The sequence below is a fragment of the Odontomachus brunneus genome, unplaced genomic scaffold (assembly GCF_010583005.1).
Source record: "Odontomachus brunneus isolate Ranch 3 - 2012 unplaced genomic scaffold, Obru_v1 Obru_scaffold_054, whole genome shotgun sequence".
Lineage (NCBI taxonomy): Eukaryota > Metazoa > Arthropoda > Insecta > Hymenoptera > Formicidae > Odontomachus > Odontomachus brunneus.
In genome coordinates, this window is record NW_022639504.1 from 1244376 (window position 1) to 1260557 (window position 16182).

At 47.5% G+C, this 16182-nt stretch overlaps 1 protein-coding gene across 4 annotated transcripts in view; it reads right to left on the minus strand.

The window, feature by feature from the left end:
- LOC116845649 (3-phosphoinositide-dependent protein kinase 1) overlaps nucleotides 1–16182 on the minus strand; it is a 429458-nt gene that overhangs the window by 269626 nt on the left and 143650 nt on the right. Inside the window, exon 1 of one of the 4 annotated variants that reach the window (XM_032818605.1) lies at nucleotides 13705–14684. The exons of the other annotated variants lie outside the window; for them this stretch is intronic. Coding sequence (XP_032674496.1) covers nucleotides 13705–13773 — 69 coding nt within the window. The 5' untranslated portion in view covers nucleotides 13774–14684. Of the gene's footprint in view, nucleotides 1–13704; nucleotides 14685–16182 lie in introns of those variants that run through there. 4 annotated transcript variants of the gene reach the window in all.

A 16182-nucleotide genomic window follows, 5' to 3' on the forward strand; every position in this document is an offset into this window, starting at 1 on the left:
CTCTCTCTCTCTCTCTCTCTCTCTCTCTCTCTCTCTCTCTCTCTCGTTCGCGTCGCCTTACGAAATTTCGCCGCCGTCAAAATTTCGTCGAGCTGTCCTTCGAACAGTCATTAGACGGACGTTTTTCCTCGCTCACGTATTTCCTCGCGCGCGCGTGTCATGTTTCGTAAATTCGATACCGGTTCCGCGCTCTCAGCCGAACATGCAAGCTAAACGGCCGGGTACACGATAATGTGTGTCTTACAATATCCGAAAGATAAGACTTTCAGCGTGGGGGTTCCTCGTGATCTATGAGCTTCGCGTCAAGTATTCACAATGGTAATAAGTGTTTGGGCCGGAACAACCTGAGCGTTTGGATTCGGTGTTAATTATTCTGATGCTTCCTGAGCTGTTGACGCGCGACACACTCGAGCGTAGTGATCTCCGAGTTCTCTCTTGACCCTTGAAATTCACGCAGGACAAACACCCTAGCTCGACAGACAGCCGCCGGCCGCTCTCTGTGGCTCCATTTAAATATGAAAAACTCTTATCCGTCCCGTCCAATTTCGCGAAGCCGAAGCGAGTCGTGGCGCGTTATCGTGGCGCGTCGCTGATAACCGACGAACCGAGTCATGGACGCCCGCGATTTCGCTCAACACCCACCTATCACCGGCGTCGTATCCGAACGGAGGAGCGGCTTCCCGTTCCGAAATTAGCATAGTGCTGGCGATAATAAATTCGTGATACATAATTTCCACGGCGGCGACGGTGGCGGAGGCGAGGATGCGACGCGACAGTTATCACTGTTATGCTGAACACCCATATATACTCTGGGAGACGCGCAAGGGAGACGGAGGAGAGAGAAACAGAGAAGAGAAAGAAGGGGAGAAGAAGGGGAGGACCCCGAGACTAGTTCTAATAAACATACATATCGCGCTCTTTAATGAACATTGACAACCCGCTCGATAAATCGTGGTAACGCGCTTGCTTGCCATATCTTCTCGTCATTATGAATGGAAATGTTCAATTTCATATGTGTACGAAGAGAGGAAGAAGGAGAGAATATGAAAAACACCACTCGTCGGTGCCTCGTGCAACAACCCCATCCGTCGATGTCAATTATTGATGTTTTATTGATAATTAACACTTCACGGGGGGTCAATGTGTGATCGTGTTGAATCTATCTGTGAGACCCAAACGAAAATATTCAACCGCCCATCAACTTTCATTCTAAAAAACTTCAAACTAGCGCACATTTAATTGCATATTTAAATTTTATCGCGCTACTATCTTACAGTTGAGATTTTTCTATATCTCTGGGACAAATGTCCGGAAATATTGATATTTAACAAAGTTGCCTGGATTTGTGACAGAATGTACCGCACTGAAGAAAATATTTTATTATCAAAATGAAAATTTGGCACACAAAAAATTAAAATTTGGTTAAAACGGGATTGACCAATTTTTTTGGTAATTGCAACAAAAATTTTTAATTGCCGTTTGTATGTTTTGTTTTCTCATAAATATATCCTACTAAACGTAAAAAACATGGCAACGCCGATTAAATCGTGTGTAAAAAATTTTAGTGACGAGTGACGAAAATGATTTTGTCAACGTGTATGTTCAAGAAATATGATATATCGCACGCAGAGGATGTTAAGTAAAGATTTTCGCGGAATATACGAACTCGGCAATAGACAAGAGATCGGGTATTTGGCGATCAAAACGAAGGTACGCTACTCCTCGACCCTACAACTTCAATCTCCCAGCACTGGATCGCTTCTTCGTGCCTTCATGCGGCTGATGCTAACGCAATGCGCCGGGAGATGTTCGAGTAGAACGTCGGGCATTCTTCTTTCGTCATCAGCTCTCGATCAGCAGGATTGTGCGCGCAGGTATTAATACCTTTTACATCAACTAACCAACCAACCAACCAACCAACCTACCAACCAACCAACCAACGAACGGTTGAGTCATGCCCTCATCGTGGCAGATAAGCCACTTTCTAAATGCATTGGTGCCGAGACCATAAATAGCCCACAATGACTCTATCCGCTATGCAATGGGAACGTGTACTCGTTGTCCCAACTACGATTTTTGTCCCATCATCGATAGACCCGCTAGACACCTGGGTGGCTCATGGCGTTAACGCACGTGCGTGTTTCTCTTTCTCTCTCTCTATCTCTTTGCTGCTATTTCAATGCACGACGTCGAGTCGCGCTCGTTAAGTGGCTCGCGCGAATATCGCCGCGCGGAAAACTTTCGCGGCAGGTCTAAAGTCCACGGTCGAAGGCCTTGTTTATGGCCGCGCCGCTTTCCGCGCGCGCGCGCGCACCCCATTGTCGCGATCCGGAGATCGCGGAGGCTGCGTGTCAGAAGCCCGATAAAGCACCGGATAAAACAGACGACGAGACACACGAGGTACGACGATAATTGAATCAAAGTGGCCCGGGCATCTATCGCCCGCGATAAAAGCCGTCCATTCATTTGCGGCGACAATATGACGTCGTGCCGACGGACTCGATTTTACGTGTTATCGCCGAAAAATTGTCTAGTGTAAACAGGCCTCGTGATTAATGAGACGATTAAGCGGCTGACGCGAAATGTTAGCGGAGAGAGCGACGACTATCGTCCGTTATTTTCGACGATACATCAAACCTACGTAGCCGTGAAATTTCAAAATGCCGCTGTTCCTTCTGCTCCCGCTTCTTCTCCTTCTCGCGTTCTCGGGTCGTCCGGCAGAGAAGCGGTGTAAAAAATCACATTAATAACGACAGTACACGCGGATCGTTCTACCGTGCGTAATTTATGGCTATCGTTTGGAGAGAATGCTTTTTGAAAAATCGCGTCCGCCTTTGACTCTGGGATTATAAATAGCCACGTGCGTGCACGCGCGTGCTCGCGCGCGCGCGCTCGCACACGTGCACGTATGTGCGTTATAATTCGCGGTTTATTTAAATACGCAGCCTTCGAGCTACAAACTAGTTGCGCCATTAATCTGCGAGCGGCGGCACGATAAATAGAACGGCGGATAACTGCCCGCTAATCGACGCCAATAAATAACGCCGCGTCTTTCGCGCGAGCGCTACGTTACGGGACGACGTGGTCGTAGACTACCGGTGCCACGAGTACACCAGTGGTACATCGCGACCCTGTGTAATTTCGGATTTCTACGACAGATTTTGGAACACAACACGTGGCCGCGTCACGAAAATTCGCAAGACACCGCGGCGGCTATCGGAAATAGAATGACGACCGGTGTTGGGCATTGACTTATGTTCAGTGCGTTATTTCCCGTAGCGTGGGTTTTTTCCTCTCTTTTTTCTGTCTTTTAAAGATGAATATATCTAGATTTTTCTATTCTCTCTTCATTGCTATTTTTTTGAGGAATAAATAAAATACAAAATATATTTAAAATATATCTTTTTGAAGAATTTAAAAAAATACAAAACAACTGACTTGCTTGTAGTTAAATAAGAGTTAAAAAGATGCAACAGTTTGAGTAAACTAACAGGAATTTAATATTTTACCATGAAACTTTTTCGGTTAGTTTCCGTGAAACTTTATCATGAAACTTTTCCATACTACTTAAGGAGTTAATGGACGGAAATTAATAATTCAATTTATCAAACTTTGGTGCGATTGATTGTACATTGATCAGTAATTAATTTCATCGATCGATTGAATTATTCATGATTGCCTATATGACGATTGATGAATTTTGAGTATTGATTTGACGATTATTTGAGTCGAAGAAAACTTTCATCGATCATCGAATGCTCGATACTGACGGCGACCAATATCGTGCCGCACGCGTGACGGACAAGTGTTGCCCCGCGAGCAGACACGCGCCGATTTCGTGCGACGTGCATTACGAAATATGAAATGCACGCGTCGTGTGCGATCGTGCGAGAGCGAGGAAGGTCATCAGTCGCCGGAGATGTTTCTCATCGGGCACAGATACATCGTTGTTCGTGTGAGTTACGCGCGACTGAGGACATTGTCGCGACTGCCGCAGTGCATTTTTCACGGCGCAACATTGCAGCAAGCACAGGGCTGCGAAAGAAGAGGAGAAGGAGGAAGGAAAAGGGAAAGAGAGAGAAAGAGAGAAAGAAAGGAAGAGAGAGAGAAAGCAAGCAAGTCTCTCTTCGCGGTGAGCGCGTGTACTACGGAGCGTACTATAATTGTGGTATTTGTACTGTAATTTCGTCATGGCGTACTATGTAATCCCTCGTAAATTGCAGCACGCCTGAAATCCGAATTATCATTTTTTCGCATCGGAGCCGTTTATCCCCGACGAAAACGTACGCTCTCTCTCTCTTCTTCTCCCCCCCCCCCTCTCTCTCTCTCTCTCTCGCTCGCCGTTCGCCGCATGGCCGATTATTGACCGGTTATTGATCTCTTCGCGGCAATTTCCGCTTTGTTTTCTCAGCCTCGACTCGCGATTAATAATTAGTTGCTCGGCCAACGTACCCGCGTATCTTCGGGAAAGCACCGCGCCACCGCAGTTATTTCATATTACATATTTGTTTGCATAACGCGAGAGAAAAGAGGATGAACTGTCTGCCTCTCTCTCTCTCTTTTCCTTTCCCTCTCTATTTTTCGTTCATTCGAAAACAACCGTGATTCTCTTTAGCTGTCTTATGGTCGTACAGCAGGAAGATTATCCGTTCTCGAGAGTATGCACGCACACAACCCGTCGATACGAACGGTACTCGAAAAACGGTCGCGTACGCGCTTGCGTGGACGTATCGAGGCGTGCGTGAGTCACTCATTCATGTCTGGGCGAGAGAGCCTGGTGTGGCGGCGGGCGTCACACGATTACGTAAGGTAATGCGTGTATACCGTACGAGGGAGTCGGTGGGAGGAGGAGGAGGAGGAGGAAGCGGAGGAGGCGTAGAAACGGCAGAGGAAAGAGAAGGAGAGATACAGAAAGAAAAAGAGAGCGAGACTCACGCTCTGGGAATGTGCAGGCCTTAAACAACCGACAATAAGCGCGAATTCGCGGCCGTTTAGAACGCGACCGTTCCGCGAGCCGGAGGAAGTATCGAGTTAAAGGAACGAGACGGGATCGCTGCGACCGCTCAAGGAATTCGAGCGAAATACCGCGAAGAAACATCTCCGCCGCGGACTTATCTTCGCCGTTGAGAGTCGCGATAGGTGCGTTTGTGATCTTATTTTTTTCTTTCTTTTCTCAAACGAGATTCGTACCGAGGTTTATATCGAAAGACAGAGAGAGAGGCGAGAAAAAGAGCGGAATGTCGCTGTATCCGTCTGTTACTAAATATCCGCAGGAGATAAATATACGATGCGATTGCAGCTACCAATTTGACCGCGTGGATAGCTAGTCAAATTACAAGCTATCTGATGGACGTACGAGCGCGAGTCTCAGTTGTCTTTGGCGCCAGTTAATAAATTGCACGATACATAAAGCGGGAGAATGTATTATGTAAATGCCGCCCGCGACGCGAAGCGTTGATTTGGCGGCCGTCACAAAGTACACCGACTTACGTAATCTTTCTCTTTTCCTCTCTCCTTCTCTCTCTCCCTCTCTCTTGCTCGATGCATTCCTGAGGTTACGCGTGCGACATACCGGTTGCGGCGGGTAGGAAATTTTCCGAGTCATTAAATCACGCGAGCTCTTATTCTATGCCGAGAAAAAGGAGCAGAAAAATGCGAAAAAAAAGGGTCGCGCGAGCTATCTGGCGCGGATAGCGCAACCGGGTCTGCATATTAATCGAGAAAACGGCTAAATATGTAATCTCGGTCACAAGGTGGCTTGCTCGTGATACGGTTACGGCAAAAACCAGTTCAAAGTTTGCAACTGCACCGCCGGGGCGGCCATCGCGCGCGTTTATGCAGTCGCTGTTGAGCAACGCCGTCGACGCGTGTGCGTTCGCCTTGGATCGACGTCGAGGATCGACCGTCGTTGGAATCAGCGACGGTCGTTGTCGTCCTCGTTGTCGTCGTCAAATTCATGCACTTTTAATGAAACGATTGCGTGCCCGTCTCACGCGTCTTATTTTTAGATCACGTCGGTACCAGAATAAATCCCATGAGGGAGGAGAAGGAATCCGCCGGGTAAATTAAGAGCAATTAAAGCGATTCGTAGCCGGCCGCGCCGGCTCGATTCGTTCACGTCTTTGTCCTCGCCAGTTCCTGCCTCATTTTCGCGGCGAATGAAACAAGATGCTCATGCTCTCCCGCGGTAATTCCTTACGTAATAAACGCGGGAACGCGTGCACGAGGTCAAAAGCATCGTTACAACGTTGCATACAAGCGGCGTGAGTCACGCGCGACGCGCTTGAGACGCGCGAGAGCGGACTTTTCCGAATCCCACAGGAATCTATGTGAATGGTCTTTTTCTTTTCCTTTTTACTTTTATTCTAGGACGAATAAGGCAAAAGTATCAATTCCCACGTACTTGAGTTCTGGATATTCTTACTGTTTTGGCCTTTTGTACACTCTCAACATAAAAATATATATCCACATAGGGGTATATATATATATTAAAACATAGTCGCATGAATATTGACTCTTACCAACTGTGTACAATTCATTATTCCACAATTGTAATATTTTTAGTATTCTTCTGATACGCACGTGGAAAGATATAAGTTCCTCATTTCGGAGTAGAAGTAAAATAAAAATATAAATTTTTGGACATGTGTCTGGACATTTTTATTATTTTGTTTTTAAATACGAATATTTAAACTTTCAACGCATACAATATATATATATATATATATATATATATATATATATATTTGGTATATATGTTTACATACAATTGGTAAGAGTCAACATTCATGCGACTATGTTTTAATTAGGTTTCAGCGAAGCTCTTAGAAAGATGAAGCAAGTTGTATTCCGAAACCGTGATGGGGAAACGTAACATGAGAAATACGCGAATATTTTATTTCGTTAGTTCGAGCCGTATCCGCGCGCACGAAATTTCATCGTCCCCAGCGGTAATAACGCGAGCGGCTTAACGGGTGAGCTTCGTGTTATCCGAGTTACGAGGGGTAATATGAAAAATCGGCCGCCGCGAGCCCTTTAGGTACGGTTTCTCCCATACATGTCGCCGGATCCGACCGGGGAACGCCTCCCTGAGAGGCCTAAACCTTTCGTGGCATGCTAGGGGTGGAGTAGAAAATGACGAGTCATTCGATTTTACGGCTTTACGGATAACGCGTCTGCTGGTTACGACTCGGAACGAAATATCACGGGAAGAAGAAGGCTCTTTCCCTGACGTTACGTCTTCCTCGATTCGACGTCTCGATTTTCCTCATCCGTGTTCTACATCTAGCCGGCTCGCTCTCTCGCTCGCTCGCTCGCTAGCTTGGTAGATCTCAGAAGGACTGCGTAAGCAGCGCGGATCTTCGCGCCATATACTTTAACATTCGACTCTTTCGCTTATTTGGGCACATCGGCACTCTCACATTAAAAAAAGAATCCGAAAATGTCGCGTTTGTCTCACAATTCTGCTCTTTGGAAGGAATTTTTCATAGGGAAATAAATAATTGAGTATCCAATCAAATAAAAAATATAATCAAAAGGATGAGTCTCCCCTTTGTCGCGGCCAAAGAGCGAGGCACGAAGGTGGAAGAGCGTCACTTCACCGTGAGAATACGCGAGTTTCTCGGGCGCGCTTGCTCGGCGGTGTCGTAAGGTTCGTACTTTATTTCCCGAACGTATATGCATATACGCGAACACGCGCTCTTTGTGCTCTTACCTCCGTCGTTAGCTACGAATTTCGCGTATACGCACAAACCGCACATTGTGCGCCAAGTCGGAGAGAGCGAGCGAGCGAGCGAGTCGTATGAGCCAAAGTTGTACACGTGGGCAAGATCCGCGTAGGTCGCGCCGCCGAGGAAAGTTGTTCCTTACGCCGGAGTTTGTCTCGCCGTCACGTAGAAACTTGGACCTCATAGCTAAGCGATGAATTGGCTGCGAGGCACTCTCGCGAGTAGACACGATAAACGTCAGTCTCGTTACCGCGCTTTACCGCGTTTCTACCGTTACTCCCACGACCTCATCTACAACTCTATGCGGAAAATTCTTTATTCTGCGTGGCACCCTCGCGCCAGACTATTTCCTTAAAACAATACCGTACGCTCTCTCCCTTTCCATATGTATATATATATATATATATATATATATATATATATATATATATATATCTCGCTCTCTTTCTCTCAGCTTTTCTCCTCGCCATTCAGCAAATATGATCAATTTTTGTGCTTTCCTGTCTCTTTCTCTCCCTATCTCTCTCTCTCTTTCTGCTCTGCCGCACTCGTTACACGCGCTGAGTTTGCTCAGTCTCTTACATCGTCCGATCGTGTTCCTTATCTCTCGTTGCAGTCGCTATACGGCATTTTCCGTTTTCCGGCGGGTTTCTTTCCGCGATACGATAAATTTCTTTCTCTCTCTCGTCCTCGCCCCCGCTCACCCTGCCGCCTACGAGCACGGTATAAATTTATCCAGTACGTCCTATCGCGCGCACGTTACCGCGTCCTCAAGGCCGCCGAGCGATCTATCCCGCCGGTATATATCGTATCCCCGCGAAATCTCTGCGTCAGTCGCGCACGCGGCCGGTAGTTTAAACGCGAAAGAGTGCGCGCCGCGCTCGGTACAAATAAGGCCGCGTGCATACCTACACACACACACACACACACACACACACACACACATATGACAGCGGTGGCAACGGCGGCGGCAGCGGCTCCCACATATCGTCGGCATGTACACGAAACTACACCCGCTGCCGCCGCCGACGACGACGACGATGACGACGACTTCCTCTCACGATCCCGCGGATCCATGAATGGTCCGTGGGCTATCAATGGGCCGCACGCTACCCACACGCACTCGGTGCCCTCCTCCCCTCTCCTTTCCTCTCTTCCCTGCATGCTCGCGCTCTCACGCGATCGCTCGACTACGACGACGGCGAGAACCGCAGCGATGACGGATACGAAATTATGGCAGCACCGCACGCGTTATTTTGCCCTAGCTTCCTTTTTTACTTTCTCTCTCTCTCTCTCTCTCTCTCTCTTTCCCTTTCGTTTTTTTTCTCTCTTCTTCCCCCCTCTTTCTTTCTCATGCGAACGATTTGCACGCAAAGAGAGGAGATTGCACGGCAGGTTACGACCTCGACTGCCGCGTCGTCCGTGCGCGCTCTCTTACGCGGCGGGAGAACCGTCTCTCCTGGGAAAGACTTTCACGGGGACGTGCGAAAATCGCCTGGATCGCGCTCCCGAATGTGAAATCAAGCTCGCCCCCGGCCTGTGTTTCTCGTATCACTCCATCGTCGGTTTCACGTTCGCGTTAATATGCATTATTGTTCCGGCGTCCGACTCTTTTCCATCCTGCTCGCGCCTCTTCGCGCTTCGCTCATCGCGTTTTCCTCCCCGGAGATAATCGCGTGCGATATCTGTCCCTACCTCCTCTTGCTTTTCATCGCGTCGGTGCGTTGGATTCACGCGCATTAATTGCACCGTATGTTTCCATCACGCTAGTCGTCACGATCGACAGACGCGACTTGGAGCGCGAGCAAACGACGACGACTCCTCGACATTTTTCCGCGCGCGTATTTTTCGAAGCGCGCTATTCGCGATAAATGCGCGAGACAGGGATACGCGTGCCGTTCCCGACTTGCCTCGCGAATCCGATGCGTCATAATCGCACGGTGCATTTCCACGTAAGTCGCTCGTAAGAGGCAATTTTTACCGGCGCGGAACGGTATATATCACGGCGCACATTCGTCTCGCATTAATCGGTGTGTATCTCGCAATTCAAATAAGATTTCCCGCAGCCAGCCAGCTCCTCATGCGGAACGGTCGTAAGAGCATCCCACGGTGGGTAAGGCACCGCGCCTCTCCAAATTTCATTCTCGCGAGATACTTTCGAGCGTTTCGCGCGGGACGCTGAGCGGCGAGGAGAGGATTAAAGCGACGTGCAGTTTATGCCACGGCGAATATAAGCGCGTGTACCGCATATTCGAGAGAGAAAGAGAGGGAGAGGGAGGAGAGGAGAAGTGGTGGCTGCTCCTGAGGGAATTTATGGTTTCGACGTTTCTCACAGCGGCCACCGCGAACCCGGCTCTAACTCACACCTGCACGTTCTCGCCTTCTTCTCCCTCTTCCCGTCTATCCTTCACTCTCTCTTTCTTTTCGCCGATATTATTGTATACCATGCGCGGGTGGCGGCGGTAAAGCTGGTCAAATCGCACGAAAGGAGTAAACGAGAGCTATAAATAAAGCCGACGGTATTGTCCGCGCCCGATACGATTTTCGGGGCGAAACAATCGCGCCTCCCGGCCATTGACGTCGACGTATCGATGGAAATTCACTCCGCGTATCTACGAGCTCCTTAAATATTGATGCCGACTCGGCGGCCTCGATTACCGGTGGGGCCCGGTGTCTCGCACGTCGTCGACAAAAGCGCGGCGCCGTGAACGAGCGTTCAACGACCGAGCGAGCAGCCGCGGCCACGTTTCGTCTGTGTATTTTGTCTGAGCGGCGAAAATCGCGCGTCCGTGCTAAACGCGCATCCGCCGTGGAATGGCAAAGCGATCGGAGGAGGAGGGGAAGATGAATTAGGCTCGCTCACATGTAATAACAAACATAGGAGAGACTGTCGGTTTAACGAACGTTCCTAAATATGGAAATCAAAAATAATGTCCCTAAATATTTAGAAAATATGAAATATAATCAACGTCTTTAAAACAAAAATCACGAAACAATAAATGTCTCTAAATAAAAAAAAGTGAAATAATTAACACTTGAAGAGAAAAAAAGGAAAAGAGAAACGAAATAATCAACGCATCTAAATTAAAAGAAAAACATCACGAAATATAATCACAGAGTTTTTAAATAAAAAATAAATAAATAAAAAGAGAAGCGAAGTGGCCAACGTCTTTAAATATAGAAATACAAAGCAATGAACGTCTCTGAACATTGAAGATCTTGTGGACAACGTACACAAAAGATGTCTGAGTTTCCACGACGTGATCCCTCGTTACGTCGACTCGAGCGTCGTTGGACTGGAATTTCTCGCGGGCTTTTTTCCCGAGGTCCGGTAGCGCGGCGTTTCATCGGAATAAAACTACGTATTCGCGTGAGTGCGAGCTGAACGCATTGTGCTCTCTAATGACACCGATAATTTCCTATGGACGCGCCGGTCGCTACGAGCGGTCCGCGCGAGCTATTAATAGCGCTTGATATATCCGCGCACGGTCATTCGGAGACACGCGGTGCCATTTGTTGCTACATTAGCTACTTTCTACCTGGCGAGCATACCGCGAGAGCACACCGTTTATTATAACGCCGGCTCGCGTATGCGCGCTTCGCCGGCTTCCACGGTGCAATGCGGCGGCGGCGGCGGCGGCGGCGGCGGCGGCGACGGCCGTCCGTGCTGCAATGCGGCTTTATGGGAACCCCTTGGCATGCACATCGCTTGTCATTCCATGGGAATGACGTGACATGATAAATGGCACCGTCGATGCCCGCGCGCAACGCGGGCACGCGTGTGCGCTGCGTCGTAACACGCATCGGTGAGAGACAGAGAGAGAGAGAGAGAGGGGGGGGGAGAGGGGAGAGAGAGGAGAGACCCCGGCCACGGCGCGGAGATCTCCTCAAGGCGGCATTATGGCACTCGCGCTAGGTAATCTTCGGCGAGAGACCCTACGTCTTTTTATAGCCTCCCGTGACACGGTATTCGTGAGGATCAAAGCCCCCCGCTACGTCACGAGGGCGCCTGGAAGTACTTTATATGGTCGGATGTGCCGCGGTAAGATAGCGCATCCAGTCACGGAGGTTCTCAATCGAGGTGGCGGCGCCTCTTCCTCCTCCTCCTTCTCCTCCTTCTTCTCCTCCTCATACCGTAAATGAATGCGACACGGTGTGTTACGACGGAAAACTGCCCTCCCGACGTAAATAACCGCTGTGCGATTAAGTAGTAGCGGGACGCGCCTCAGATTTGGGAAGCTGCGCGCGCTGTAAATTTCCCCGGGCATTTTTACTGCGACGCCGCTCATGAAATTGTTCCGGCGATTTATGCTCCTCGAGCTTTTACGAACTTCGCGCGGTGACACGAAGCACGCCACTTGATTTCTGCTAATAAAATTCAACGAGAATCGCCTTAATGGATCCCGAAGGAGACGCATCCGCGCACGACTACCCCGCGCGTCGAATCTCGACGCGCGGCTGACTACGAAAGATTTATCACCGGATAAGAAACGTCAAAAGCGCGGAAAGAAGAGTGGAAAGAGAGAAAGAATAAAAAGAATAAAGAAGGAAAAAAAAAGAAAACACAGTGATGCGCGGGGGCGAGGAGGAAGGGGGATGCGGACGCGACAGCTGCGCGTCGTCGAAGGCGCGCACAGTGCGGGCGGTGATCCTTAATCCGGGTTGAGTGTGTATTCGAAGATTTCGTCGCAGGATCCTACGCAAACACCGGGGCTCGCCCGGTGCGAGATCCTCGCGGGGAAAGGTGGGCCCAGCAGTGCCGGATGATAAACTGTCGCGTTGAGTCGCCGAGGGTGGATGGGGGTGCTGCGCGCCATTATTGTCGTGAATGCACGGCTGTGAACAGTCGGTGTGTTGCCGAGGCTGGTGAGCTTTTCTTTGGGGTGGGAGCAACGTTCTTGCAACTTTGTGCGGGCTTGAAGCACGAAACAGTCACGCGAGCACACGGATGAGACGTGAGAACGGGAGACGCGAGAACGAGATTCTCGACGGTTATTATTTTGTATATCGATTTGCCGAAAGAGTCGGAATTTTTAGTTCTACATTGATTCTGCGAATTTGGTTCAACGTGAAGGATTCAGAGAGAATCTCGAGATAGAACAGCTATTGTCCTACTTTGACGCGCTATAAATGGTTACACTTGCTGCGTCATTTTCTTCATGTCGAGACTTGGAGAAGCATGTTTATATATATTCGAAAATTATTTAATATTTTATCATCTTAATATCCTACATATATATCTACATTTGATCTTTATCATTGATTTTAATAAGTAAGCAATCTATTAATTATGTAACTTGCTCAACCGGCAGACAGAGTATGTGCGACAGACAAATATTAAATAATTAGGTATCAATTTCCCGGGAACCCGAGTCGAAATTATTGGTCCTACGTAAATATTCAATTTTGATGGGTAAATAAAAGAATAAACTTTCTTTATTCACAATTCTTTCATTATTTCTTGACGTTGGAAATATCGATGAAAACTTTCAAGCTCTGAAAAGAGCAGGAAAAAGCTGCAAACAAAGATAACAATCATGTCTAAGAATGCTGTGCTTATTGATAGATATTTAAATTTGGATCTCGTATAATAACAAAGATAAACATAAGCAAAGAAAAAAGCATTGGTAGATGTCAACAAAATCGAACTTGCGATCCACAGAGCATTGTTAGATGTAAGAAAATTACATTAGACTCTAAAGCCGATATTCATAGTTAATAGATTATGCAGTGTATTATTTGGGATCTTTGGTTGATTAAGGATATAATTACAGACCCGTATTCATGGGCCGTTATTTAATTATTTAATATTTAGTTGACGAAAAATTAGAGATTCACGAAGAGATAATTACTTGTCAAATGACGAACTACGAATTTCGGCCTAAATTTCGACTCGGGTATTCTTTTATTCTTGACAAGTTCGTCAAATTCGTTTATTAAGACAGAAACTTTCTGCGTAATAAATAATTGGACGCACCTCGAGATATATGTGTTGTTGCTCGTCTTGAGATCCTGCATCCTTTGTCTTGGCTTTTTGACCCAACATCCTGACGCGTCCTGGCACCGACACTAACACTGACACTCGCGTAGACACGATTCGATCGTCGAAGATACAGGTATGAAATAACGCGATGCCGATGAGAACTCGATTAATCACCTCAGAAAAATGATAACGAATCGACACACATAGTCCGTGATATATGTGTCGGTGACTCGAAACACAATGAGGACTCGGGAAAGCGAGGACGACACGCGAAGATACGTTTGACCGCCTTGAAGGTCCGGAATGTTTTGATTGTTGTGATCACTCGACGTTTTCGATAACAAGCAGCTATCGTTGATAGTTGATGGGAGGAGGTAAATTTACACTTCTTGCCGATTGTTTTGGTACGTGTCGTGTACACTCTTTCGTGATCGAGTACATTTAATGTGAAATATTTCATCGGCTCTGGGAATGTTTTTAATTGAATTTTTGCTGCCACCGCGTTAATTAACATGCCTCTCCACGATCGAATCGTATTTATGCGAATATCAGTGACGTGAACTATGTCATGACGGAGCAGCTAGGACGAAAGATGCAAGATGCCAGGATGGAAGCAGCAATACATGATATATTTCTAGAGGCAACAAACGGCATAATAGTGTCCCAATATTTTATATCTCCAACGTCATCTCCAACATCAATGGTAAAAATAAATAATAGAAAGATTGTAAAGAAACAGAATTTATTCGTGTGTGTTTCTCTTATTCCTTGATTATATTTGCCCGTTAAACTATTTAATACTTAATATTTGCTTTATATTCTGTTCGCAGTTGATAAAGTTGCACAATTAATATTCTGCTTGTTGAAATTAAGGATAAAGATTGAATTTTAAATAAACTGGATGTAGTGATTTTTTAATCAAACATAATCATTTTAATCAACATAAGCATTGAATGCAACATGAAAATAGTGACTTTAGAGAGAGAGAGAGAGAGAGAGAGAGAGAACATTGATCATATAATAACAATTCATTTTAAAGTAAGAGATATACAGAATCTTCCATCACTATATTGCTTATTGAAATTAAGGATAAAGATTAAATTTTAAATAAGCTTTTATTGAGCTGAATGAGAGTATCAGACAACTCTAAAATAAATCTTTCCTTAAGGCCCTCATTTAAGATGACGACAAGTAACCATTTCCAGCATCAAAGAATCATAGCTCGAGATTCTCCATTAATACTTGAAGTTCAGAGAACCTACATGGTTAACGTAGAACGAAAATTTCAACTCAGTAGCTCTTCCCGTAACCGCTTTCGATTCTACGCGCGCACGCGAATGGTAGCTACGATGGAAGCCACACTCCGTCCGTTTCGGGACACCGTTTGCTTAGACGTAAAATACAGCGGTAGGTTGCGGTAAGTGTGCTACATCGCGGCATCGGCCTTTTTGTAGCCGCGTAGTGTAATCGTACGCGAAAACTAGAGCGCATTCGCGCGAGGGTGGAGGGCAAATTTATCTTCGCCCGCGCCGCTCACACGCCGCTGTTCCGTGCGATTGTTCAAATAACCGTGGGTAATCAGAAGCGCAGATTGCGATTGTCAGTGTCGGGGCGTCTACCCGGCGTAATGTACGCGCAGAATATCCAAAGCATCGCTTTGCGCGATGGCAGTCTGAGCAAACAAACAATGAAGAGCGCGCGGGGGCTGGCTACTTACTGTTTGTCTACTCGGCTTGCGCATATAAAGTGATGATTTAGATAGGCTACACGTAGACCACCGTCGTTGCTTTATACGTAGACGTCCAGTACCGGAGTGAAGTACGCGAAGTTACCGTAGCAATTTGTATTAATTCACCGAACAGACAGACGGACGGACACTGACCAACGGCTTCAACTGCGCCGTGGCTTTCGTGGACGACGACGACGACGACGACGTCGTCGATGGATGTCACGTTCATAACGACGACGATGACGACGACCGACGAGGACGAGAGGAGAGGAGAAGCATGTCCCGTCGATACGCAAATTGCAACGGAACGCGCAGCGCGGAACCGACGCATTAAAAACGTGGGAGTATCCGGGCCCCGGAATTTTCCATCGGTTTTTCTACAAAAAGTCACCGCCGCTCGCCACCATTACCACCGTCCCCGCCGCCTCCGAGGGGAGAGAGGGGGAGAAGAGGGGGAGCGGGCGAGAGCAGAAAGAGAGAAACAGATCGTCGCGACAATACCACCGGAAATTGACGTTTCCATTGCATAATGGCGGACTTCCGCTTCCCCGCTAGGAATGACTCCGTCCGGCTTGTCACTTTTGTAATGGCCTTTAAAAACCTGAATGGCGAGCTGTGGCGCGCTCATCGTGCGGGCACACGCGCATTAGGTGGACCCACACACGCGTACGCGCGCATACTCGTCGCGTCGCACCCAAGTGAGAAACAGATAGAAAGAGAGAGAGAAACGTCAAGAGAAGTGG